This window comes from Pipistrellus hanaki, assembly GCF_964339955.1.
Source record: "Pipistrellus hanaki genome assembly, chromosome: 14".
Lineage (NCBI taxonomy): Eukaryota > Metazoa > Chordata > Mammalia > Chiroptera > Vespertilionidae > Pipistrellus > Pipistrellus hanaki.
Window position 1 is genome coordinate 51,133,736 of NC_140516.1, and position 27,415 is coordinate 51,161,150.

General features: G+C 54.1%; 1 protein-coding gene and 1 long non-coding RNA gene across 4 annotated transcripts; one reads left to right on the top strand and one right to left on the bottom strand.

Annotated features, from left to right (window-relative positions):
- Positions 1-1,002: 1,002 nt before the first annotated feature.
- LOC311632783 (uncharacterized protein C10orf143) lies at positions 1,003-12,688 on the top strand. 3 transcript variants are annotated; one of them, XM_084904639.1, is made up of 4 exons: positions 1,003-1,156; positions 6,946-7,107; positions 7,199-7,261; positions 12,183-12,688. In XM_084904639.1, the coding sequence occupies exons 1-4, from the start codon at positions 1,088-1,090 to the stop codon at positions 12,210-12,212; spliced, it is 324 nt and encodes a 107-aa protein (XP_084760765.1). In that variant the 5' UTR covers positions 1,003-1,087; the 3' UTR covers positions 12,213-12,688. The 3 variants fall into 3 exon arrangements, with proteins under 3 accessions (XP_084760765.1, XP_084760763.1, XP_084760764.1); XM_084904637.1 differs by lacking the exon at positions 12,183-12,688 and adding an exon at positions 8,375-8,437 and having other exon boundaries at positions 1,009-1,156; XM_084904638.1 differs by lacking the exon at positions 12,183-12,688 and adding an exon at positions 8,375-8,437 and having other exon boundaries at positions 1,019-1,156; positions 6,949-7,107.
- Positions 9,524-12,176, bottom strand: LOC311632796. Its single transcript, XR_014796830.1, has 3 exons — positions 9,727-12,176; positions 9,629-9,677; positions 9,524-9,579 (listed from the first exon to the last, which is right to left on the bottom strand). It is a non-coding gene; the product is annotated as an uncharacterized lncRNA (long non-coding RNA).
- Positions 12,689-27,415: the final 14,727 nt, after the last annotated feature.

Here is a 27,415-nt window from a genome sequence, read left to right on the forward strand (position 1 = left end):
CCCTCTCTCCCTACTTCGAACCCTAATACTTGTCATGATGGTCCCCCGGGGAAAGTCTGCCTTGCCGTTTTTAACAAGTGTCACGAATATCTTTCCTCTAACATGGCATACAGTAGGTGTATTTAGAAGGATGCCATGTAGCTAAGCACTGTTTACAATAGGGGTGTTGAACTCAATCAGAGAAGGGGCCAAAATCTAAAATCCAGCCTAAATCGCGGGCCAAATGGTTTACTGAACAGTCATAAACTGACAATGTCATAAACTGACAGCGGAGTGCAGTGATGACAGCGCGGTGCGGGCCACATTGCAAGGCCTGGCGGGCTGGATTTGGCCCGCGGGCCTTGTGTTTGACACATGTGGTTTACAACGTCAGTGACCTGGGCACCCTGCTCACCATGCACACAGCTGGAATCCCATGCCCAAGGGTCGGACTGAGAGGCCACTGTTCCCCCTCTGTATACAATCCAAGGGCCAGCAGCGCTGCCCTCAGCCAGCAGAGAAGTACTGCCCCTAAGGCCTTCGAACCGGAAGCGACCATGCACCTGGCGAAACGTGGCTGGAGAGCTTGGAATCATCACACACTCACCCTGGCCAACTCTGGTCAGGAAGTGAGGCTGCCTCACTGGAACTACAATTCCCAGCGACCCCCGCGGTCTCGCCCATACTGATTGGGTCACGGCGCCTTCTATCAGACAACCAGCCAGGAAGATGGCCAATTACGAGGGCGAGAAGGCGGGCGCTCCTCCCTCCGATCCGAGGCCTGCAGTCGAAGCGTGGTGGGTCCCTTAAAAAGTTAAGAGCTTCACGACTGCTTTAGTGATGTTAGAAGCGAGAGGCAGGCCCTCGTTGCAAAATGAAGACCCGGGGCAGGCGTCCCTTCCGTCCAGAAGACTCTGGTCTCCGCTACTCCTGCCTGAAGCGCCCGCCCCGGCGGGACTCCAGTGGCCCGGCGGAACCCCGCCCCCACTTCTCATTGGCTCCCGCGGGACACGTGGAGGCAGGGGGCGCGGACGCGGCGGCGTGGGCGGGGCGCCCGGCCTCTGGGGGCGATGATCGATAGTCCCGCGGACTCGGGCCTGTGGGTCGCATGGACACCCTGGCGCTGGGCCGGTGGCGTCGGCGGAGGCCGGAGGAGCTGCAGGTTCCGGGGGACGCGGTGAGCCCCCGGGGGTCTGGGCGTGAGGAACCGGAAGGCGGGGTCCTCGGGCTGGCCCGCAGTGGGCTTCGCGTCTGCCTCCCGGCGGCCCCTTCCGTGTGGAGGCCGGGCTGGCAGCTGCCCGCGCGCACCTGCTGGGGCGGGGCCAGAGGTGGTGGGCGGGGCTATGGGTGGGCGGGGCCCTCCCTCTTGCCGCGCGTGCGCAGAAGTCGGGACTGGTTTGCCGCCAGATCAGATCCGCACGCTGTCCGGGACCAGTGACCCTCTTGGTACGCGGGCCTCCCTGCAGGGCTTGAGGCCTCGGAGTCTGGGCCAGGGAGTGGCGTTGTTCCTGCGCCCCGCCTCCCCGTGCAGGCGCTGGCTGGTGCGGTAGGAGTGTTGGTGGGGCAGACTGATCAGTCCCGCCTGGGTTGAGTATTCTGACCCTGGAGAACCGGGTGGGAGGTGATGGCGTGGGTGGGTGGTCGGGTGGGTGCGAGACTGGGAGGGAAAACAGTGTGGGACCTGGGAAGGCACCTCCTCCCCTTTCCAGGAACCCCAAGAAGTCCGTGGGGTTGAAGCGGGCATCACTCCCTGTCATCTTCCGCCTCTGTCTGCCGATGGCTGGCTCCTCTCCACCTGGGCCATACTGGGGTTCTGGCCCAGGGCACGGGCCGCTGCCTGCACACCCAGCGGCGGACTTCCTTCTTTCCGCTTCTCCTGGCCCTACAGGCTCCAGGAGACAGATCTCGCACAGTAGGATAAGTGGCTTAACTTTCTCCGCTGCGGCATTCTTTGTTTCCTGGCCACCCACTGGTCACTAGGCCAGCATCACTTACGTCACAGCCACACCCCACTTCCGGGGACCATGTTTCTAGGGCACAGGTGTAGCTTCTGTAACAGGGCGACTTCATACCACATTGGCTCAAACAAGGCTGGCAAGGGGGGCAGTTGGGGGAGAAGGTCAGCAGAGGGGAGCACTTGGGGGCAAACAGGCCACCATGCAGAGTGGTTAGGGGTGATTAGGCAGGCAGGCAGGTGAGCAGTTAGGAGCCAGTGGTCCTGGATTTTGAGAGGGATGTCCGAATGCCAGTTTAGGCCTGATCCCTCTAAACCTGCAGTCAGACATCCCCTGAGGGTCCCAGATTGGAGAGGATGCAGGCCCGGCTGAGGGGCACTCCCTCCCCTTTCCTCCCTCCCTACCTCCTCCCCCTCCTCCCCCACACAAATTTCATGCACCAGGCCACTAGTATAACAGATTTATATTGTACTTGATAAATATTGCAAGCCTAAGATTACTCCCCAATAAGTACAGTATGTTCATTTATGTCTTTTTACTTTAATTCGAAATAAAAGTGAATTTTCTTTGCTCTTCTTTGCTTATCTTCTTCTAGATAACACGCTCTCATAGAATGAAGTTGCATTCTTACTTCTGACCGCTGGCTTGCCTTGTCTCCTCATAAGTTTCCTTCTCTTTGCCAGGCTAGATTGGTCAGGAGTGTGGACACGCACAGAAAGCTGAGTGTGGATCTGCACAGAAAGTTGAGGGGGTCTTAGGACATGGTCAGAGCTGGGTAAAGCACAGCATCAAGATGCTCAGATCCGGTTGACGTCCTCTATGCCCTGCTAGCATGGGGGTTGATGGCGGGACTCCTCATTTCCGGTCTTCCCTGTAGTTGACATTGTGCCAGCTTTCACTGTGTTGTAGAGAACACCTCCCAAGTGCAAGGTCATTTTCCAAATGAAAGTGTCATGGAGGAGGAACCTTTGCTTGATGGAAACCGTGCTCTCTTTCTAAATGGCGGTCTGTGGGGCCTTGTTAATCTCTCTCATCAGCAGTAACGGCTCCGTACTCAGGCCTGATGGAAGTCCGGATCAGCTACTCCGTATCAGCAGAAGGAAACTTCCCTTACTGTGGTAGGATTAAAACCAAACTCAACTAAAACCCTCACTCAGCAAATTGTTCCTAGTAACGAGGACTCAATTAGCCAGCATTCCACATTTAGAATACAAATGAATAAAGGCCATTAGTCAGTAAAAACCCTCAAATGCCTCCAATCTGAAAGGTTAGGGGTTTGTGTGTGTGTGTGTGTGTGTGTGGAGACTTACCACTAATTACCTTGCTGAGTTCTAATGATTTACCTTGGTATTCTAAGTCATGGTATATATGCTTACCTCATATATCAGCTTATGTGTTATATACGTTTAGTTCAAGGTGTTTGATTTTTAGGAACGTGGCATTTTCTTGCTGTGCTGATGGAAGAGAGAAAGCACACGGTGCTCTGCTGTCGGTGTTGGAGGAAGTTGGTCTCTCTCTCCTTATTCTCCACCTTCTTCTCCGGTGTGGGCGGAAGAACGGTTTCCGGAGGGGCGGCCTGCGGGTTCAGCCACAGCAGGGCTGGCACCGGCCTGTCCCTGTGCTGTCACCGGCTCCCGGTCCGCGGGGCAGCCTCTCCAGTCTGGCCGCTGCGCCAGCTCGCTTGCATCAGCGCGGAAGCAGCGGCTTTGAATTTCATTTGTGCCCGATTGTGAAACCTTTCACCCCTCTCCCCGCTCCTCACGTCCCTCACCCGCTCCCGGGCCCATCACTTCCCATAAAGAAGCAGGTCCTCCGCAGCACAGGCGCGGGCAGCCCGTCTCTGCCAGACCTGTCCGCTCTGCTCCATCACTGAGGCAGCCAGATACATATCTTACGTTTTAATGTATGCGTCGTATCAAGTGTCTTCTCTTAATCGCATTCCTGCTTCAGCTGTTCTCTGGCGAGGCTGCTGTTCGATTGATCTCCTTCAATTATCGTTAAGTAATGGGGTCTTTGTGTGGACGCGGGTTTTAATTTTGTTTATTCAGTGCGCGTGTCTTTATAGTGGGCAGTAAGTCTCCATCGGCCTTATGAAGGCTGACAGGGCCTCGCTGGAAGCGGGGAGGGGGAGAGCCGAGTCACGCAGGCATCCTGCGCGCGATGCCCCCGCAGCCTTGCTTCTCCCTGGGCCCAGGCAATCCGCGTGACCCGACTATTTGCAGAGTGAGTGTACGGGTCAATCCCATGCAGTCAGCTCCCAGTAATCCACAGCAAATAGCAGGAAGCATGAATAATTTAATCCACTCAGCTGACGGAGGGCCATCAAGCCGGTGATCCCTGCCTTCCCCGGGGAGCCCAGCCTCAGCCCAGCACCTTGGTATCAGCGTGGGTCCTCCTGCCACCTGCCACCGAGGCGGGAGCCGGCCTCCGCGGCCACCTGAGCCCCCCGGAGCACCTCGGCTTGTCGCCATGGATACTCACCAGTCCGCTGACCTTCACGTGCCAGTTGTTCTGTGACCCCGCCCAGACATGCTTCCAGATGTCACCCTGGAGGGCGGGGCGTGTCACGGAGGCAGTGGCTTCTGCCTCCCATCCCCCACCCAGCCCTGTGCTTCCTTCTCAGCGAGGCTGAGGTCACTCCGAAGGCAGGGAGATAGCAGGAGTGCTCCTTGCGGAGGGATGTTGCTGATGGGAAGTCCACGCCCATGTATGAAATGGCATGGGCCACGTGGTGTTCCCACTGTTTCCCTTTAACACGGATTATTTTTTTTAATTAAATACTTTTTGTTGAAAGTATTACATTTGTCCCTCTTTTTCCCTCATTCATCTCTTCCAGCCTATCCCCACCCCCCACCCCGAGCCTTCACCTCCCTATTGTCTGTGTCCATGGGTTGTGCTAACACAGATTATTGAAAGCTGACAATAAGCCAGTTTTAACATGTCATGCCTCTTTTATACATTAAGTTTATTGGGATAACAGTGGCTAATGACATTATATAAATTTCAGGTGTCCAACTTTATCACGCAACGTCTGTTCTGTACTTTCCACCCAAGTCTAGTTGTCTTCCTCACCATGCATTTGACCTCCTTTATCCTTTTTTATGTCATTTTCATTCTCTTGGTTGTGTTCCTTCTTTCCCCAAGGCCCCTCACTAGTTTTCGTTTGAATTCTCCTTGGGTACTTTACAATGTATTCTTCATTTCTGACATAATTTGGATTTCCCCTTCCTTTACTTTTCCTGGGTTCATTCACCTCTTTCCTTCTTCCTCCTGTTTTGGTCCCTTTCTGTTTTTAATTGACATCTCTCATTCAGGGTGATTTTCGTCTCCTCCAGTGTTTGAGTATGTCTAGTTATGTTTGCAGACTATTGAACTACGGTTTTCGTTGGTTCACGGTGGTTTTTCACGAGGGAATTTCTATGGCGTTGGTCTTTCTACAAGACCCTGGTCTGATGGCACCTGGTCCAGTCAGTGCAGCTGGTGTGTGTGTGTGTGTGTGTGTGTGAGTGATGGGGGGCCTGAGCCTCCTGATAGTATGGTCCTCTTTACTTGTGGGACCCGAAAATTTCCCTGTTTTTCTTCTTTTTATCTTCACACTCCTCTTTCCCCTGTTTGCTCCTGGATGCTGTGAGTTTGAATAAAGCTTCTTTAAATGGCTTGTTCCTTAGAATTGTGTGGACTTCCAATCCCTCCCTGCGTCCATGCTCTGGACCACACACCTGCTGTCATAGCTCCTTTGTGTTCGTAGTGGTCTCTCCCAGGCCGTGGAGATGGCTCTGACCCTAGGTGAGTGGTGCATCGCAGAGCCCCCATCAGTGGGTGTGGGCTGGGAGCCGGGGACCCACACTCAGAGTGGGTAGCGTGTCTCTTTTTATCAGCCTTATTTTCAGATTTGGGCATCCCCTGTCTTTAAGTTTCGCTCAGGGTGCGGTTTGGTATAGAATTCTGAGAGTTCCTCAGGCTTCAGTTTCCTGTCATTTGGGAGGAGCTGTAGGAGGTGGTAACTGTCTTCTGCCCCCTAGAGGTCAAGCGCTTACCCTGAGGAATTATTACCAAGTGGCTTACGGGCCTCAGAGTTCAACATTTTTCATTTTAATCTCTACGTACCTGTCCTAAGGCACGTTAGGGAACAGTAGAACCAGCAGCCTAACCCTCTGAGATAAAGCTTCTCTATTAAATAAATCTATTAAATAAAGAGGTGTCACTTTAGAAAATATGAAGTCAGTAACAGTACAGATAATAAATAATTTGGCACAAATCATGATGAGGGTTTGTAAGTGACTGGAGAAGGTGTGGCCACGGTGTCACAGGCAGGAGCTGTCCAGCAGCCGGGCCTGCAGGCTGCCCGGGGATCCAGAGACAGTTACACCTCTAGCTGTGTCAGCGCCCGTGGTGCCCTCCCGCCCACAGCCTAGGCACTGGGAGAGTGATGTTCCCGTTAGCTTTAGGGGAGTGCTTTGGTAGTTTACCGTTAGCTCAGGCGGAAGCAGAAACCAAATGCTCACTTTCCCAGAGGTGATCATTGAAGACTGGGTGTGCAGCTTTTGCAATGAAATGAACTTGGTCTTCGGTGTCCGTCGGAGAAAGAAAGAATTCTTCAGGTGTGGCTTCTTCCTGTTGCGTTGAGAAAGTGTGCCACTCACCACCAGCAGAATGCGTTGCAGCATAGAACTAATTTCTTGAACAAAATTTACGGGGTTTGTGCATTTTCAATATCAATAAACCAGTCACGATAGTTTATAGCGAGATTTTCCGCTCAAATTGTGAAAATGACTGTTTTAAATCTGCAGAGCTAAGTAAACACCAGACAATTTAGGAAATAATGAGGTTAAGTGTAATTGATGGCGGTTATTCCTGAAGATCAAGTTTAGAGTCATCTCCTCAAACGTCCCATAAACTTGCCAGCTCTACAGGGTGGGCCTCTGCAGCTGGAGTTCCCGGGAAGGCAGCGGATCGGATTAGCGCCGGGTGCTTTGTGAGGCCATCCCCAGTGACCCTTGCTGCCTTTCAGAAGCGGGTGTGCCGGAGCCGGAGCTGCGAGGCGGAGCGGGGCTGTCCCCCGGTGAAGGCGGGCGCCCCGGGGGCCTGGGGCGGCCGGGAGCTGGAGGCGCCGCCCGGAGGCCGCGCCCCTGCGCCCAGGCCGGCCGGCGGCCAGGGGCCACCGAGTGTGCGGGTAGGTTCCTGTTCCTGCCGTTTAGATATTCTAATAAAGAGGGTGAGTAACCGCGGTTCTGATCCGAACTCGGCTGTCCTCTGTCCACCAGGTCCCTCCGCCCGGGGGAAGGAGCCCCTCGCCGCCCTGCCTGCGATGCATCGCGGGAGAGTCTGTAAGTGCATTCACCTTCCCGTGTCACACAAAGGGTAGACTTGTTCTTAAATATTAGCCCCATAAAACAAAGTTAATAAAAAAGGCAATTACGCTTCTCGGGAGTGAGGGATGTGAATAAAAAGGTGCCGTTTGATTTAAGCTTTTCTTAGCATTCTGCTGGGGTGCAGGCTAATCTGTCTCCAGCTTCAAGTTGGAAATAGGAATTGCACGTATGCTTAAGATTCTCTTTAAGAGCAGGATTCAGGATAGGGAACAGGCCGCTGGGTGGGATGAGCGCGGATCTCTTGAGGACATCCGGGGAGGAAGGCCTGCCCTCGTGTGATCATCCACAGAGGAATCCGGGTGGTTTTTCCTCCTCTCTGGTAAGCTTTTCTCTCAGGTTCCCCTGAACTTCCCATAAACCGAAGATTTCAGGAGAAATGCAGTATTCACACCATTAATTCAAAGTCAAGGGCGGTCTAACACTGCCAGGGCCCTGTTCTCAGTCTCCTGTGTCAGGTGGAATATCATAAAGTATACATTAGCATAATCATGCCTTGGTTATTAATTTTGAGCTTATTCTAAGAACAAGTTAATATATCTTTGATAACCTCTGTAATTCTTGGGGGTTTTTCAATTTAAAAATTGGAATCTTAATATTGTAATAAAATAGAATTATGTTTAATTTTACGTAGAAACCGGGAGTGTGTATAAGTGTGTGTGTGCGCGCATGTCCGTGTGTTTCTGCTTTTGTTCCTTAAAGATTTTTACAGAAGCGCATTGTTCTGACTTTGATAAGCAAAAGATTGAGTCAACAAATTAGATCTTCAGTTGACACATTGCAAGTTACTATGTTTTTTTTTAAACATTTAAAAATATATTTTATTGATTTTTTACAGAGAGGAAGGGAGAGAGAGATAGAAACATCGATGAGAGAGCAACATTGATCAGCTGTCTCCTGCACACCCCCCACTGGGGATGTGCCTGCAACCAAGGTACATGCCCTTGACCGGAATCGAACCTGGGACCCTTCAGTCCGCAGGCCGACACTCTTATCTACTGAGCCAGACCGGTTTCAGCTGCAAGTTATGATATTTTACAGTGATAGGCAACGATTTTGTTTTATTCCCAGAACTGCAAGCGTGTTAGTTGTCACCTGTGTGCACCTCTGCTCCTGTGAAGTCATTAGGTATGAAAACAAAGCCCCGTGCAGACTCACCCTGGAAGGCGGGCTCTTCTTCCTCGGAGCTGCCTTCAGGAAGCTCTGCTCTCCCAGGTGATGTGCTTCCGCCCAGCGGGGAAGGCAGGGAGCCAGCTCTGGAACTTACTCTGCTGAGGCCGAGTCACGTGACTGCCACACACAACGTGCAATGCAGAGCAGTAATATTTACCCTGAGAAATGTGACCCTTTCCGGGCCCATTGCTTATTGCTGCTGCCCTCCCTTCTCCTCCCATTTCAGTCTCTTCCAGCCCCTCCCACCCCGGGCGCCCCCTGGGAAGGAGCCGGGGTCTCTGTGCTCTCAGAGCTGTGCGCGGGCATGAGTGGCTTAAAGGAAAAAAATTTGGCTCGAGCAACTGATTGGATCATTTTGGCTAATATTCTGTTTGAACAACAGTACCTATTTGATTAGGGTTTTTCCTTCCTTTGTAATTCCCCAAGCTTGCCTCTGTTAGGTTTCACAGGAAATGAGTCTATGAGCAGAAAACCTATATTGATATGTAAATATATCAGGTTTTGGCTAATGCTTGATATTCCTTTTCATCTAAATTTCAGAAACCGACTTTAAAAAACCAGTTTCTCTCTATTTGTAGTTATTTTCAATAAAATTTCACCCAGCCTTGGGTGACTTAATATTTACACCCACTATTTCTAAAAGTCTTATGTAAATAAAGATTGAAATATGAATTCGAAAAGTCACACCTCTTGATATTTGAACAGACTCCAGCTGCATATATCTTCTTTTTCTAATAATATGGCTACTCACCCTCCTAAGCTTTTAAAATAATAAGACACTGTTTTTGCATTTTAGAACATTGGAAGTCCAGTGTTAAATAAAAAGCAAATAGTGTTTTTAGCGATACAGGATCCCCGGGAGCAGTGCTTAACACAGATCACCAGCGGGCATAGCCCTGCATGTCAGACGGCTTCATTAAACATGCCATGCCACGCACCAGCCCCGCCACACACCAGGCCCGCCACGCACCAGGCCGTGCCAAGCACCAGGCCCCGCCACGCATCAGGCCCGCCACACACCAGGCCTGCCACACACCAGGCCATGCCACGCACCATGCCCGCCACAAACCAGGCCGTGCCATGCACCAGGCCATGCCACACACCTGGCCCGCCATATACCAGGCTGTGCCACGCACCAGGCCCGCCACACACCAGCCCCGCCATATACCAGCCTGTGCCACGCACCAGGCCCGCCACGCACCTGGCCCGCCATGCACCAGGCCATGCCACGCACCAGGCCCGCCACGCACCAGGCCCACCATGCACCATTTTTGTTTGGTTTTTGTTTTTAGTTAATGCTTACCCGAGGATATTTTTCCTTTTTCTTTCTTTCTTTTTTTTTTTTTTTTTTGAGAGTGTGGAAGGGAGAGAGAGAGAGAAACATTGACCTGAAAGAGACATATGGATGTCTCCTGCAACTAGCCTGCAACCCATGTATGTGCTCTTGACCGGAATCGAAACCCAGCCCTTCAGTCCGAGGGCCAGCACTCTCTCCACTGAGCCCCTGGCCCGGGCACAGACTGCAGTTCCCCCCACAGGCCTCTGGGCCTCAGGCCTCCCCTCCGGCCAGGGTCTTGGTCCAGGCTCAGCGTTTGGAGTGTGGCAGGGCCAGTCCTGGCTGTGAGTCACGGGATGGCGGGGGGAGGGATGTAAAATTGAAAAATACCGTCAGGCCCTCTACTATGGCCCATCACTGGGGTTCCTTCGCTTTCTTTTACCTGACGTCACTGGGCTTCACTGCCCAAACTGGAACCCACTATGGAACCATGCTTGTTGGTATTGCTGACCAGCACCCCACCCCCACTTTCCAGCTAGCTGACTGGGGATCCTGGCCTGTGCGAGGGGCTGAGGCAGCCGCTGAGGGAGTGTCTTCAGCAGCCTCTGTGCTGCTCATCGTGTGACACTCGCTCTTCATTGCCCGATGGCGGGGCTGGGCCACCGCAGGGGTAGGAATTCAGGGCCCAGGAGGGGGTGTCGGTTCATCGTTGCCCTGGAGGGACGGCAGGAGGAGCCAAGCGTGGTGATGACTCTGATTCTAAATGGACATACTTTTTTTGTACTTTTATCTCCAAGTGGGTGACCTTTAAAATATTTGCTGTATTTGTTTGCCCGCCTGTCTCATTGGTGATTGCTTTGCACGCCTGCAGCGTCCAGGAGCGCGGTAGCAGCGCAGGAGCGGACCCAGGCCCGGGGGGGAACAGACTCGGCCTGTCTCCTGTGCCCGCCCGTGCTCGGTGCCGCAGGCCCACGGGGCAGGCGAGACCAAGGCCAGGGAGGGAAGGGTGAGTCCTGACACAGGTTAGGAAGATCCATGTGCGTGGCTCGCTCCGTGTGTCCTGCTTCAGCAGCTAGTTCTTGTCGGTCCTTTATTCTTCCGTCCTGAGAGAAGAAAGCGCAGTCATGGAGTCATCAACAGGATCTCACTGGTCGTTCTGTAAGAATGGAATTGTCTCCGTGCCTTCCCCCCTCGATGGGTCAGGGATCCTGAGTTCATCGGTCTGACCCTGTCAGCTTAGAGAGAAGGGCAGTGAGGGCAGCAGGGGGAGGCGATTGGCCTGCCGTGTGGTGTGGTGAGAGGGCGGCTGGCTCCAGCACCGCCCTCCCCCCTGTTCTTGGCTGGCGTGCGTGTTTGCAGCCAGCGTGCCAGCATCACTTCCCAGCGCTGGGCACAGCGGCTGCCATGACACCCCAAGAAGGCAGCAGGGAGACGATGGGTCTTCGTGGACCTCATGCCCAGACACAATGAGAGCCGCTTGGCCCAGGCGCGGGGCTGAATCATTCACACTGAGAACGCATGAGCTGGCCAAGGGGAAGCTGGGCTGTGCCAGTGCAGCCAAATGTGAGTCCCAAAATAGATGCTTCTGAATAGACTCCCTGACGCAGTCTTCCGATGGAGCGTCTGATAGCGAAAGCTCTCTGGAATGTGGGTACCAGGAAGGGAGTGTTACTAGAAGGGCTTCACGTCGATCATTGCTGGGCTCTGAAGGCGGAAGGCGTGGCCGGATGGGGAGGAACCTGGGCTGCTTCCATATCCCGTCCGCCCAGGCGCCACTTTTGTGTGGAATCCCGACTCAGTATCTGGACATCATTTAAAAAAACTCTATCTTATGAATATATAGATATTTTTATTCTCCTTTTTCCTCAGAGGCGAGAGGAGAAATAACATTTATTAAGAACATTCTACATACGGGCACTGTAGGAAGTGCTTTAACTATCTTAACTATAACATTTTTATATTTATAGGCATACCCCGTTTTATTGCACTTTGCTTTATGGTACTTCGCTGAAACTGACTTTTTTTTTTTTTTTTTTACAAATTGAAGGTCAGACCATCCACCAGCAAAAAGGCTCAGGTGATGCAAAGTATCTTTACCAATGAAGTATTTTTTAATTAAGAGATATGCATTTTTAGGCGTGGTGCTATTATTACACACTTACTAGGCTATCGTACAGTGTAAGCAGCTTTCACGTGCCCTGGGAAACCAACAGATTGGCATGATGAGTTCTATCGGATACTCACTTTATATACTCCGAGTCGGCCCTGTCCACTCCGTGAGCACGCACCTGCCCCCGCAGTGAGGCCTCGTTCACCGGGGTAGCGGTCACTTCAGGGGTGGCAGGTCTGTGTGTCGGTGAACATGCAGCCACAGTAGGTGAATTTCGTCCCATGAAAATCCATTCCCACGTGCGCTGCTTTATCTTTCAGGGCCACTTTAACCACGCCGAGCCTCGTTAGAAGATGGCAGCTGGAAGAGAGAGGGACATTCCGATAGGAACCTCCACGTGATGGTGAATGTGAGCCTCTTACAGATGGGTGTGGGTGCACACCTGTGCCCTCACCCCGGTAACCCACCGCCCTCCGCGACCCAGCCAGGAGGCCCTGCCACTTCAGAGACTGCGGACCGCCGGTGCCGCCCGAGCCATCTTCCCCGCAGCCCGGTGGACGGAGCTCCGTGGTGCCAGTGAAACGCCATCCAGTGTCCTGGGAGGTTGGAGAACCCTGCGGCTTCTGGAACCGTGGCCTCCCTTTTGTACTTCTCCGTGGCTTTGTGGGTGTGTCCAGGGCTGCTTGGCATTCTTTTTAATGAAGACTTATTTTTATACTTAAATGCCCTCTCTTACCACGTGCTGGTGTCCGCGCCGCTCTGTGTGGCTGTGCCCCGAGGCCATCAGGCACGGCCCCTCTGACATTAAACGGCAGACTCTCGTTTTCTTGGGTTTCGATGTGTCGTCTGACTGCGGAGACCAGTGCTATTGGCCCTGAGTCAGAGGCTCCCAGGGTGTCCTAGGACGAGGCCCTGACAAACGGAGCTAGCTAAGGGATTGCTGGGTTCTTCCCCTTCCCCAGCCAGAGGCGGGCAGAGCCCCTGAGCTCGGTGATCTCGTTTGTTACCCACGTGGGCCGGTTCTCTGCCGGCCACCACCACCTCCTCGGTGCTCTGAGGAGCCCGGACCATCAACAGTCGCCGAGTGCAGTTGTGGAGGGAATGCACGTGGGAAAGACAGACAGAGGGGACAGGGAGCCGGAGGACACTAATAAATGCTGCCAGTGATGTGCACGCTCAGGACTGCTGGAAAGGAAGCTGGCGCTCCAGCCCAGCCAATGGCCGAGGCAGTGGCGGGAGGAAGGGGGGAGTTTGGGGGTGCAGGTCATGGGGAAAGGGGTGCCTGTTCCCAATTGGCCTGTCCCCCTGGCCAGTGGATGCGGTGCCCACAGACTGGGGCTCCAGCCAGACCAGCCTCCCTCGTCCTGCTGTCCTCCAGCTCAGGGAGGGAGCGGGACAGTCAGTGATCCACAGAGCGGAAGGCAAAACCAAATGCCATTTGCTGAGCCCGAGGGTGACGCACGGAAGAGAGCGAGGTCCTTGGGAGGGTGCTGCGGGCACTGCTGGGGCCTGAGGCGCCTCTGGGCAAAGCCGAGCTCTGGAGGCCCGGGGCCTCCCCATTGCCCACTATTTCCCTACCAGGCACCCAGCCCCCCACCCCCTGGCCCTGAACAGACCCTCAGGTGTCCTGCGTGGACACAGGATGAGAGAGAGCAGATTGCCTTCATGACCCACGCCACAGCTGTGACGCTAACGCGGTAACAGTGAGCGCTTAGGTGCAGCTAGCATTTCTCTGGCACGGCCTTTGACGGACACCTGATTCCCATGACGCCATGGGCATGTTCCAGCCTCGCCCACTGGGCACATGGCACCAGGTCCAGAGAAGCTGCGCCGTGGGAGGCCGCTCAGCCGGTCGGAGGGCTGCTCTCAGAGCCCACCTGGGGTCAGCAGGGGACTCTGGGCCACTCAGAGCTGTGATGTGACAGCCAGGTGAGCATTGTGGACGGAAGACACGCCTCTTCCTTGCAAACACCTGGGTGAGAATGTGTGTGCCTCTCCTTGCAATCAGAATACTGCCTGTTTCTGGAAGGCAGAGCCTCAAAAAAGCAAGTGCGCACAGATACACACACACACACACACACACCTGAGAGGGGATGGACACTGCCCAATGCCCTGCTTGGGCAGGTAAAGGGTCTCCCCGGGGAGACAGAAGTGGCCCTCCAGGGAGACGGAAGCCCACCCTGTGCGGAGGCGCGATGGGTAAGTCAGGCTCTCATCCGCTGGCTGTGGAGCGGTGCGCGCTGGAGCCACTGGTGTGCCCGTGGCTTCAGCTCCAGGAACACGCCCGGCTCGGCCCAGGGGCAGCTGGGGCAGCGGCGCTGTGACTTCCGCGGAGATGGCAGCTTCCCACACGGAGGGAGCGTGGCCGGCTCCTATCTGAAGTGTGCTTCCCCGGAGAGACCACCGCCATTTGATCTATTTTTGATTAACATGTAAAAATTAAAAATTAAATCACATGGCGTCAGTCCTTGGGGAAAACACACTCGGGTTGTGAAGTATTCCCCACAGTAACCTTGAGACTCCGGCAGCATTGTCACATCCCTGGGTGGTCCTGGTGCGTCCCACGTAATTAAAACGAACTGCCTGCCTGCCCACGTGTGGACGGTGGGCTGGTGCCTCCGGGGCAGGTTCTGGTGGGGGAGGCGCCGGAGGAGGGGACGGGCGGTGCTGCCTGGCCAGCCGGGACCCCACGGGTGTCCAGCACGGCTCCTGCCCCTGCAGGCTCCCTGGTTCAGTCTCACCCATCATCAACGAAGGTGCTCCCGCTCCTCTCAGCAGCCTAAGCACATCACATGGAACACCAGCGGTGACTGACAGGGCCCAGAAACAAAGCAGGCGCAATTGGATTTCCTAGGAAAACGTGCTCTGCAGAATCGAATCTGGGACTCATTTGTACCCGACGACTTTGTCAGTCTGCCTCGGCCTCTGGGAAAGCCGGTGCTTATGGGGTCCGGGCAGGCTCCTGGCGAATGAGATGCCAGCGTTTGCATCCACGCTGCCCATGGGCACGTGCCGCACCGGCGTGACGTGACAGGATGTGACTGAGCCGTGACTCCATCTCCACTCGTGTGGGGCGTGACTGGGCAAGGGCGGCCGCCCAGGGGCACTTTCCTGGTGCCGCCGAATAACGACGTTTCTGGAGTAAAGGGTTTAGCGTGGCAGCAGCAGCGCCGTGTGGCAGCTCTAAGTGAGTGGAACGTGTAAGGGTGCTGGGCCCAGGGGTGGCCCCAGAAACACCGAGCCCCGTGTGTGTGTGTGTGTGTGTGTGTGTGTGTGTGTGTGTGAGTGAGGGCCCCGGGGCTGCGGGGCCCTCACTCACACACACTCTGTCTCAAGGGCACACGAGGGGGGCCTGCACCCTTTTAATCAGCCAGCGTCAGCCACTTGACTCACATTTCCCTCCGGGCTGGAAGGTTCTATTCTGGCAGCAGGTCTGGCTCGGGCACGTGGTTAGGTGATAGCTAACCCAACCCAATGAACAGTGATTCCCTAGTGGAATCTGACACTAATTCAAGTTCAGTGTCCTCCATGTGCTGCGGCCCTGCCTTCCTTCCCGGGACTTCTTTCCCTTCCTTCGTGGCCACTTCCCTGCTTTCTCACCTTCGCGTGTCTCCTCCGCCGAGCGCCATGTGCCTGCAGACGCCTTTCCCGTGACAAATGAGAAGTTCTCAGCTGGAAACCAGTGCGTGCCTGGAGCCCCCCCAGGTCCTCCTGCCACCCGGGGGCTGGGCACCCTCACCCTCTCCCCATGCTGGGACCCGCCGGACGCCGGCACTGCATGCCTCTCACCATCAGGAAAGAATTAAAGACAACATCCAGGGTAGGAAGCAATTGTGGAGGGTGCAAGTTTCTGGCCAGGCAAATAAATTGGATTTAAGTATATTACAGTCATAATCTTTTCCTGCCTCTCTCCAGACGGTCTCTGTACATGGAAGAATGAGAATGTATTCGCAGACAAAGCGTGACCTGAGGGAGAAGCCCGCCGGAAGCTGGATTTTCAATAACATAAGACAATAAAGCTCAGACGCCTAACCTGCCGCAATATGGTCAGAGCATAAAGAGCTTAGCTGCTAATAAAAGGGAAGGGGCTCCCCCGCCCGCCCGGCGAGGCGGACCCCCAGAAGGACACTTCATAAAGATCATAATGGGTTAGCTGGGATCACGCAGACACGGGGCCCCTTGTTGACCGATTGTCTGACACTTGTCACCTATGGGTCTGATATTAATAAGTTCCCTGTTGATTTCCTTGGGGCATTTTTGTCCCTGTAATTGCACACCTTCCCGCGGTGACCCCGGGCGGAGTGACATGTGGGCTACAGGTACCTGATGGCAGGATGCCTATGCGTCCCTCTCTCCTTTCGGGCTGTGCCCACCGGGCCGTGGCACCTCCCTGGATGGACAGAGGACAGAGCCCGCTGCCCCTCCCCGGGAGGCCACGCATCCCAGCTTCTCCCACAGCGGGGGGCGTTGGTGAGATTCAGGATCCGGAGTGATTTTCCTCTGAGTGCGTTAGCTTTTTACATAACTTTATCAGGGGGTTAATGCTTGCCAGTGTAATGGAGGCAGGTTTCATGAATGTACCAGGTGTGTGTGATGCAGAAAGGCAGCCGGGAGAGGGGCAGTGCTCGGACACAGATGTTCTCTGACCTGTGAGATGCCACCGAACCAGAGCATGGCTGCAGAGGACTGAGACATCACACACACGTCCTGCCTGTCTGCCCCTGCCGCCTCCACACACCCTCTCCACCTGGACTGTCTGGTGGTGCCAGGCTGGTCCATGCCTTACTTATCCTGCCAGGCTCTTCTCCTTCATCTGCAATTTAAAATGACGTTGAAGCCAAGTTTTCCAGAACATTCTACTTCTGCTAGTTCCAGGCGTTGCTTCATCCCTTGAGCTGTACCTTGGAGAGCCCGCCCCATTCCATGGGGACACATCTCTGTTGAGGTTTCATTCCTGGGGCAGTCCCTGCTGAGGAGAGGTGCATGTGGGAGGGCTGATGCTCCTGGAGACCCACACTGCATGCTCTCACTGCTGTTCTCTGGGGACCGCCGTTCTCCGGGGACCCCACCCTGGTCCACCTGGAGAGGGAGCAGCAGGGCACAGCGTGCACTTAGGGGGGCTGCACGCCTGCCTCACGGCCACGTCCCACCGAGGGGACTCCGGACACTTCACCCTGATCCACAACCCTTACGGAGCCACATGGCTTCTCCCTTTGATCGTCAGATACAGACCGCGGAAACGTGCTCACAGGAACCATGTGGCCATGGGGCCGCCCACGAGGAGAAGGGGAGGGAGCTGCTCCCCTCGGTGAGGCCTAAGGCAGGGCTTTTAGAAACGTCCAGGCCCTGGTGTCGGGGGACTTGAGAGGGAGCCTCCTGCCTCTGGGGCAGGTACTGTGGCTCCCAGGTGTCAATGCTGAGCTACAGACAGGCCCACAGAGCCCTGCAGCCATGGTGGCAACTCTCCCATGTGCTTATGGTTCTGTGATGGGAGGTGCTGAGCTCTGTGGGTGGTTCCTACAACCTACTGGGCTCAGAAGGCCCGAGCCCAGGACCCACGTGGGCTCCTGGTCAGAAGGCCTGGCATGGGAGGTGCCATCAGGTGTGCCAGCCATGCCCTCCGTGACTGATCTTCCTGAGTTTCAGTGTCCTCATCAGAATATGGGATAACAGGTGCCATTGGGCAGATCAACTGAACTCAGTGCAGCTTTTTTATTTTTTAAGAATAGTCTGTTGATTTTTAAAAAATATATTTTATTGATTTTTTACAGAGAGGAAGGGAGAGAGATAGAGAGCTAGAAACGTCGATGAGAGAGAAACATCAACCAGCTGCCTCTTGTACACCCCCTACCGGGGTTGTGCCCGCAACCAACGTACATGCCCCTGACCAGAATAGAACCTGGGACCTTTCAGTCTGCAGACCGACGCTCTATCCACTGAGCCAAACCGGTTTCGGCACTTTGTTGATTTTTAGAGAGAGGAAGAGAGAGGGAGAGAGAGAAACATCAAAATGAGAGTGAAACATCAATCTGCTGCTTCCCGCATGTCCCCTACTGGGGATTGAGCCCACAACCTGGGCATGTGCCCTGACCAGGCATCAAACTGGCGACCTTTCAGTGCACAGGACGACACCCAACTGAGTCACACTGGCCAGGGCAATTGCAACCTTTTAATAGAAGACAGTTCTCAGCCTTTGAAGGGCAGAGTTATGGAATTAATTAATTCTCCCTCTGGATTGCATATGTTGAAGTCCTAACCTCCAGTACCTGAGAATGTGACTGTATTATTAGATAGAATTGTTAAAGGCAGTTAAGGTTAAATGAGGTCATTGGGATGGGCTGTAACCCAATCTTATCCTTGTTCTTGTAAGAAGAGGAGAATAGGACAGACACACAGAGGGAAGACCATGAGAAGACAGAGGGAGAAGACAACCCTCTATACACAAAGGAGAGAGGCCTCGGAAAAAACCAAACCTGCTGATACCTTGATATTGGACTTCTAGCCTCCAGAACTGTGAGGAAATAAATTTCTATTGTTTAAGCCACATACTCTGTGGTATTTTGTCATGGCCACCTGTACAGACTAATATAGGTTTTCCTACAGCTGCCTCTGTTCTTAGCCATTATTCCCCAGTGTCTTCTGAAGAAGTTTCCATCACTAAGTCACATGCTCAGGGGCCTCCCAGCCTTGTGACAGAGAACAGAACACCTGTGTGATAGAAACAAGCATATGAATACAAGCCAAGTAAACTCATGCTGGACCTAACCCTCTTGCAGATAAAAACTACAAACTCTGGACAGAAAGAAAAATAATATTCTCTGCTCATGTCTCTGGCTGACCCCTGAACCACACATGTTTTTTCACAGACTTTAAGCAAGTCAGCTAGAATAAAATATCCGAATTGTGATTTGGCTTATACTAAAGACATAGAGTTTTCACACTAAATCCAATTGTGTTAATTACTTCCTAAAACAACAACAACAACAACAACAAAATCAACACTCTCTCTGGGGCATTGTAACAGACTTCAGACTCTCCACAGGGTAATAGTCCAATGCATCCATTCTAGGATACAATCTGAATCTGCTTGGCAGGAAGAAACAGGAAAATGTGACCCAGTCTCGAGAAAAATCACTCAACTGAGAACAATCCTGAGATGACTCCAAGGTGTTGGAATTAGAAGACAAGGATTTTAAATATTATAACTGTACTTTAGGAAGTAAAGAAAAATATGCTGGTAGTGAAAGAGGGAGAAAGAAATCTCAGCTAAGATATTGAAATAATAAGAATATGAACTACATGGGAATACTAGAACCAATAATAATAATAATAATAATAATAATAATGACAGTATTTGATTTTGAAAATTCAGTGAATTAACTTACTACCAGAATGGAACATGAATGAATATATGGAACAATGAACAATGGAACAATGAACATGAATATAGATGATCCAATATGACAAAGAGATAAAACTCTGAAAATAATGGACAGAGCCTTGGGAACCTGTGGGACAATATCAAATGGTCTAACATCTGTGCAATTTGAGTCCCAAGAAAAGAGGAAACAGGGAATGTAGCCAAACAAGTATTCAAAGATCTAGTGATCAAGAAATTTCCTAAATTTGACAAAACACATAAATTTGAATTTTAAAAAACTCAGTGATCTCCAAACAGGATAAATAGAAATAAATAATACCTAAGCATCCTAATCAAACTGCTGAAAATTAAGAGAGAGAGAGAGAGAGAAATCTTTAAAGCAACCAGAGAAAAACTATACACATTGTACTCAGAGCAGTGTTATTTGAACGACTGCAGACGTCTCATCAGAAACTATGGAGGCCAGAAGGCAGTGGAAGAATGTCTTTAAAGTGCTAAAAGAAAAGAACTGTCAACCTAGAATTCTATCACCAGGGAGAGGTAGTATCCTCCAAAAATAAAAATACTTTCCGATTAAAGGACACTTAGCGACTCTGTTGCTATTTATAAGAAATACTAAAACAAGTTCTTTGAAGAAAATAAGACCAGTTGGAAATTTAGATTTTAGGGAAGCAATGAAGAGTATCAAAACTGGGAAGTATGTGTAAATGTAAAAGAACTTCAAAATCTTAATCCCTTTGAAATACATAATACTGTTTGAATCTAAAAATTCCAATATTGTCTTTTGGGAAGGACTGGGGAGCAGTTGGACCTATACAGTTATAACTTTTTTTTTTTTTTTTTTTTGTATTTTACATAATGGTACAATGTTAACTCTAAGGAGAATAAAAAATTAAATATGTGGGGTGTTCTCCAAGATAGATGACCACAGGCTGGGCCACCTATCAAGCCTTAATAATCTAAAGGACTGAATTCATGCAGAAGATGTAGCCTGACAATATGGAATCAGATTGGAAATCAAGAACAAGAAGATGCCCAGGAAGCCTGCTGTGGCAGACAGAATGATGAATAAACCCCACCTCGGGGTGTCCATCCTCGTCCCTACAGCCTGTGAATCGTTAGCTAAAATAAAATATCCCAATTCCGTGCCAAGGCAAATTAAGATCACAAATGGGCTGAAGGCCGCTCTGCTAGGGCCTGGCGATTGGATCCTGCATTATTCCAGCGCCCTGAGTCATCAAGGGTCCTTGTAAGTGGGGGAGGGAGGCAGGAGAGGAAGTCTCAGTGACATGATGTGAACAGGACTTGACCTGCTCTGCTTGCTTTCGGGGTGGAGGAAGCCACAGCCCAGGAGGGCAGCCACCCCTGAAGCCGGTGGAGGCAAAGACATGGACTCTCCTCTGGAGCCTCCAGAAGGGTGCCTGTGCCTTTCCCTCTGTGTTCCCGGGTCAGGCAGAGCCGGGGGTGCCATCTAACATCCGGGGAGACCATCTCCAGAGGGCCCGGCTTGCTCTGAGTCCACTTCCCACTCCGGCTGGGCTGTGGGCCCAGGGGAGGTGAGTGGGGATGCCAGTGAGATCAGGCCCTGCCCTTGGGCTTGGCCGACCAGCTACCTTCCAGCTCCCTGCCCAGCATGCCAGGCTGCCGCACAGAGCGGAGGCCAGGGAGGGCCACACAGCAGCTGCCCAGGCTCCCAGCGGTGGGGTTGCTGCCACATCTGCTGGCAGGCGGTGGGGCAGGACTAAGGGAGAGGCCCAGTCCTCAGTTTGGGGTCATCGTCGTTTCTGTTTATCGTCAAGGCCGTAACCACACCTGGGGTGTGGACAGCGTCACTGAGTCTGGCCCTCAGGAGGCTGTGGCTGCTAAACTTCACGGCAACACAGCTGCCCTCAGACTTGGTCCATTCAGGCTGCTCACCCACCTCCCGCTGACCCGAGGCAGAGCCACAGCCAGCTCCTGCCTCCTCCCGTCCAGGGGGCTGCTCACAGAGCCTCAGGCCGGGGAGTCCCCCGCTGTTCCCAACGCCCAGCGCGTTTGCTGGAGGAAGCGAGAGGCCCAGTGGAGCTGGGCACCCAGGCCTGGCTCACTGCGTCACCTGCTGTGCGAGTCACCGCCCAGGCCCCTCGTCACGGCCATCACTCCGACAGCCCCACTTCTCGCGGGGGCCACAAGCAGAGGGCTGCCCTCTCCTTTGTCTCGTTCAGTGTGCACACCCAGGGTTTTAGCGCCTGAATCTGGGGTCCACACTGCCTGCTGCCCCTCAGGGGATCGTTTGTGCCAATTCTCGGGAGCTGTGAGGGGAAGCATTTCGAGTCAAGGAGAACATCCCAGGAACTGGGAGCCCCTGGAACCCCAGCACAGCCATTTCTAAGTGCATTCAAAAGAGAGAGGAAGTCTCTCCAGGAGGCCCCGTGGAGTCGCGGGGCGGAGAGTGTGCTGAGGTTCTGTGGAAGAAGGACGGGAAGTGCTCAGAGGATGAATAGAGCCGGAGGAAGCCCTGGCAGCGCCCAGGCCCTGCCCGCCGGAGGCCTAGGGCACCCCCCTCCCAGGACCCCCTTCCGTGCTCATGAAGCTGAGTCCTGGCCCCTAGTGCTGTACATGTGCAGTCACTCTGTAGGCGGGAGCTCGAGACAGCAGCTGTCAACCGGGAATGTTGGATGACCTCGTAGGGAACACGGAATGGATGAGTTAACCAACCAAGTGCTGCCCGCCGCCCGGTGTGCGGGCTGCCCCGATGCTCCTGTGATTGGTTAGCGGAAGTTCCTTGGAGGTGCTCAGAGTGTCTGTGGGCAGAAGGGGTGCTCCCGAGCCTCTGACCAGCCTATGTCCTCAAGGCGACATCTGTCAGGACCCCCAGGGTGGTGGGGGCCTGCTGCCCGCAGGTGCTCTCTGCCCATAGCTCTCTGCAGGGCACTGACCGGGGGGCATCCCTGGGTCTAGACCAGTGGGGCCCTGCCCCGCCCGCCCCGCCCTGCCCCGTGATGGGGGCGCCGTGGCGCTCTCAGGCGTGGGCACATTTGGGTTGACTTTGGTGAATCCTGAGCACAGTGTCCCCCAGAGATGCACCGCTCACCGCTCTACTTCCCGTCTCTCCTGGGACATGCCGGCTTCACGAACAGGCCACGGACGAGGCTGAGCCTCTGGCAGTGAGCACTGAGCACTGAGCACACCGCGGGGTTCTGAGGCTGGGAAGTTTGGGGTGATGCGTTTAATGAATTTTGTATTAAGATATAGCACAGCTGCCATCGTTTGCATTTCACAGTGTATCAGAGCAGGTGTTTAATACTTAATGTTTGGATGAGGCGATGTAGTTGACACCTACCGTTAGAGGACAGAGCTTCAAACGCAGGGAAGTCTTCGAGCTGCAGTTTGGAAGTTTAGACTATGAAGCATCCAGATTGGGGGGCGGGATGGAAGCAAAGACCTCGGAGGAGAGCTCTGCGCCTGGGCTCCCTGCTGCTGGCCGGAGGGCCCCCCGGGCCCCGCAAGCCGCCTCCATCCCCACTGACCTCTGCCCTTTGCGAATGCTCAGGTCAGAGGAAGCATTGGGTAAGCTTTTTTCTCCAGCAGAGAGCGCTCCAGAAAGGCGCCCGTCCCTTGCAGGGCTGATTCAAGGAGTCAACACGGCTCTGACCAGCCAGCAGCCTTCTGCGTGTTAGCCTGTCTCCTGTGCTCCGTGGGCCTCTGCAGTGTGCTTGTTACAGCTTGCTTCCTAAGCAGATGCACCTTAAGAACAATTTATTGGGGTGTTAATGCCTCTTAAGGGAGACACCTTCAGCCTGGCTAGAAAACCTGATTATGAGAGAGTCCTGGGGAAGATCTTACATAGCAACCAAGTCAGTAAAAACCCCCACATGTGGTCCATGTGATGAAAGACACGGTATTTCCCAGGCCATTGCTGAGCCATCTCAGCCCCAGCACACAGAGCGGGCCCCTCCCACCCGGGCCCCACACTGCTCCCCAGGCCTCTGCCCAGGGCCCCCTGCCCCCCGACAGCAACACATGGAGGCCAGAGCCACCTGGGGCAGCCAGAGGGCAGGACAGACCCATATGCAGACGCCGTGGGGCCCATGTGAGGCAGGAGGGGCCTGGGGAGCAGCCTCCTGGGTGGAGGGGGCGGTCCCCGTGCCAACCCGGAGAGGGCAGGAGGAGGCAGCCAGCATTCTCCCGATGCCCTGTCTATTCTTCTGACACTGGAGGCGGGAGCCCCGCCCACCTGGCATAATTGACAGCTCCCCACTTCCCAGCCCTGTGGCCTTGGCGGATTTCTCCAGGTTGCTGTGCCTCAGTTTCCTCCTCTGTGAAGTTCGGATAACACGTCCGGATGTGAGTGAGAATCAGTTGTGGTGATGGACGCTGGAGCGTGGAGGGGCGCCCGGCGTGGCACAAGGGGTGCCTGGGCACTTGCTGCGGGCGCCACGCTCTTACAGGACAGGCGGCCGCAGGACTCCGACACGGCCTGCGTCTCCCTGGGCCTCTGAGTCCTCATCTGCAGAATAAAGATAACAATAACAATAACAATAACACGCTGTCAGAGTAGTTAACACGGTGATGAGCGCCAAGGCTGACCACTGCCCAAGGCAACCTTTGGGCAGGAGGGGGCGCTATTTGGGCTGAAGATCCTCCAGCCCTTCGGACCCACCCTGGCTGCTGCCCAGCACAGGCTCATTTGTCTGGAAAGGCAGGCCAGCGGCGGCCTTGGCTGAGGGGCTCATATGCAAAATAGAGATCATGTCCTAACCCCATTTGTCATGTGATCAGCGCTCACGACAGCGCATGGCACATCCCTGCCAGCGGCACCGTGTGACACACTTATAGGCCCGGGGTTGCAGGCGTGATGTAAGGCTCCTCTCCTGATGGTGTCTGGATGGACCAGGCCACAGCACACATCTCCCCGCCCACAGAGGCCGGAACAGCCCGGGCTGTGCCCACTTCACGCCGGGAGCCCGGGTGAGCCGGCCCCTCGGCGAGCCCAGGCCGCCGCCTCATTCTGAGGGTGCTCTGGGCCCGGGTGCCCTCGGTGGGAAGCCAGGTTGCCCTTCACTTTGTCTTCCTTGCTGGAGCTGAGAGTAGAGAGCAATGCGTCACCTGCTAAATATGGCATCAAGCTCCCCGAGGCCTGTTTCTAAAAGGGAGGAGAGTCGGGGGTTTGCGGGGTGCTGATGGGGGTTTGCCGGGTGCTGCGTGCAACCGGGAGCCTCGCTCTGCCTGCTGCCACGATTCCAGGCACCCTGGTGCTGCTGACCCGGGAAGGCCCTCCCTCCCAGGACCCCCCCCCCCCAAGGTGCTGCCCGGAGCCACACCATTTCACCCCTGAGGCACAGAGTGCAGGGGAGCGATCCCACTGACCCAAACTACCCCCCCCCCATCCCTCTCCCATCTTCCTTTTAGGACGAGACCCCGTGAGCTCCTGCCAGGGCTCGGCATCGGCTGAGGGCCCTCTCACGGCCTCTGGCACCGGGGCGACTGGGCCACGCCAATGGTGGACGGTGCCACCTCGGAGCAGACTCCTCACAGACAGAGCAGCTGGCCTAAGGCCCCGAACCCAGACATTGGTGGCCGTTGATGGGGGCCTGACATGGACCCATGGGGCTGCCCAAGACGATCGGTCCATCGGAAGGCTGTTGGACAAGGGCATTGGTTTCCTAGGACGTGTCACAGGCACCACAGCTGGTGGCTTGTAATAGAAATTATTCTCTCCCAGCTTGGAGGCCAGGACCCGAACCCAGGTGTTGGTGAGGCAACACTCCCTCCGAAGACTCCAGGGGAGGTCCTTCCTGCTTCCTCCAGCTTCCAGTGGACCAGGTGCTCCCTGGTGGTCTATGTGCTCCCTGGTGGCCCAGCTGCTCCCTGGTGGCCTAGGTGCTCCCTGGTGGCCCAGCTGCTCCCTGGTGGTCCAGGTACTCCCTGGTGGCCCAGCTGCTCCCTGGTGGTCCAGGTGCTCCCTGGTGGCCCAGCTGCTCCCTGGTGGTCCAGGTGCTCCATGGTGGTCCAGCTGCTCCATGGTGGTCCAGGTGTTGCCTGGTGATCCAGGTGTTCCCTGGTGCTCACAAGTGTTCTCTGGTGGTCCAGTTGCTCCCTGGTGGTCCAGGTGCTCCATGGTGGTCCAGGTGTTCCCTGGTGGTCCAGGTGTTCCGTGGTGGTCTAGGTGTTCCCTGGTGGTCCCAGGTGTTCCCTGGTGGTCTAGGTGCTCCCTGGTGGTCCAGGTGTTCCCTGGTGGTCCAGGTGCTTCCTGGTGGACTATGTGCTCCCTGGTGGCCCAGGTGCTCCCTGGTGGTCTATGTGCTTCCTGGTGGTCTATGTGCTCCCTGGTGGTCCAGGTGCTCCCTGGTGGTCCAGGTGTTCCCTGGTAGTCCAGGTGTTCCCTGGTGGTCCAGGTGTTGCCTGGTGGTCCAGGTGTTGCCTGGTGGTCCAGGTGTTCCATGGTGGTCTTTGATTTATGGCTACAGGCTCCACCTCTGTCCTCACACAGCTTCTCTCTCCCTTGCGTGTGCTTGAGTATCTGCTTTCTCTTCTCGTTGGATCGAAGTACGGCTTCGCACGCCTCACAGTTATTTCCGCAGCCTGGATGCCTGGAAGCGAAACTGCGGGGCTTTTGATCGTGTTACCCAGTTGGCCCACGGACGGTGGTGTCTCCACCTGCAGAGCTCAGAGGCCAGGCTCCCCGGTCTCCACCGCGGTCATTGTGAGCTGTCTCCTCCCCTCATACCCCATCGATCTCACCAGGCTGGGAGGTACAATGGTAATTTGCTGTTTTATTTGACTTCTGTTATTTCTTCTTTGGTGGTATGCTCTGTATGCTTTATCTTTTTTTTCTCTTCATGTATTTAGGATTTTTCTTAGGACTTTTTTTTTTTTTTTTAAAGTAATTTGAGAAGTTTCTCTAAGAAAGTCAACCTCTTTGTCCTTCCTATCTGCTGTAGATATATTTCCCCCAGTTGAGACAAACCTTTTGTCAGGTGAGAAATTCTAGGAGACATAATGAACACGAATGCCTTTTATTGCAGTTTTCACACAATATGGGCATAGTCTTCAGATGGCCATTTTTTATACTGACCCTCTATAAAGTCCAGAGGCATGAGGCTAAATCATAAACAAGTGGGGACATTTTACAGGAAACAAGGACATTGAAGTCTGTGCACACGGCTTTCTCTCCACATTTCTTAAAATTATAAAAGTGATACACACCAAGTGAACGTATTAAAGTGGGATAGACTGATAGTAAACGAGAAAGCAAAGTTCCCCACCCCCTTCCCGCTCTCAGGACTGAATGCTCTGAACTGAACAGTTTATGGTTTCAGACCCGGGTGTTACCGCCAGTAAAATGCCTTTCCTTCTGTCTCTGCTTTTGCCAGTGTTAAGCCATTTCTGTGTGGCTTCTCGGTAGGAAAGAGGAGTTTCTATTGTTCCCACTTCCTGCATTCTCCCGGTGATTTTATGACATCATGCTTAGCTCTGCCATTGCTTCATGAATAGCTTGGAGTCCTGCTCACGGAGCTCCATGGCTGTGACCCCCCGGGACACAGTCTCATGGCTCCCGTCTGTGTCAGGTGAGGAAGTAAGGGCTCCTTTGCTCTGTGCTGTCCCCCTACACCCTGGTCGGCAAACTGCGGCTCCAGAGCCACATGCGGCTCTTTGGCCTCTTGAGTGTGGCTCTTCCACAAAATACCACGGCCTGGGCGAGTCTATGTTGAAGAAGTGGCGTTAGAAGAAGTTTAAGTTTTAAAAAATCTGGCTCTCAAAAAAATTTTCTATCGTTGTGCTGTGGATGTTTGGCTCAGTGGACTAATGAGTTTGCCAACCACTGCCCTGCACCATCCTGTTTCAACAACACCCTCGCACCTGGACCCAAATCTCGGATCTTTCCGAAAACTTCAGATCTTTCCAGGCGGAGAGCACTTGTGGGGAATGGTTTGGGCCTCTGAGTAGGTGTCCCTGCCTTGTAAACGGTTTCTGACTCCACTCCGGGGCGGCTGCCGGCCACCGCAGGCCCCAGCGAGCGAAGCTGGTGGAGCCTTTGCCTGACCTGGCAGCCAGCCCGCTAAGACCTGGCATTGGTTTCGCTGCTCCTCCTGTCCCGGCATCTGAGCGTCAGGATGGTGCCTGGCCAGTGGGTGCCGGGACCGAGGCGCTGGCCACTTTGCCTGGCCCTGGTCGCCAGGCTCCCGGCCT

What these genes read in the sequence shown, in the direction of transcription:
- LOC311632783 (XM_084904637.1), top strand. Translation starts at nt 1,088, where the DNA reads ATGGACACCCTGGCGCTGGGCCGGTGGCGTCGGCGGAGGCCGGAGGAG. An exon ending in TGCAGGTTCCGGGGGACGCG is followed by an intron (nt 1,157 to 6,945) that starts GTGAGCCCCCGG and finishes GCTGCCTTTCAG; the next exon opens with AAGCGGGTGTGCCGGAGCCG. An exon ending in AGGGGCCACCGAGTGTGCGG is followed by an intron (nt 7,108 to 7,198) that starts GTAGGTTCCTGT and finishes TCTGTCCACCAG; the next exon opens with GTCCCTCCGCCCGGGGGAAG.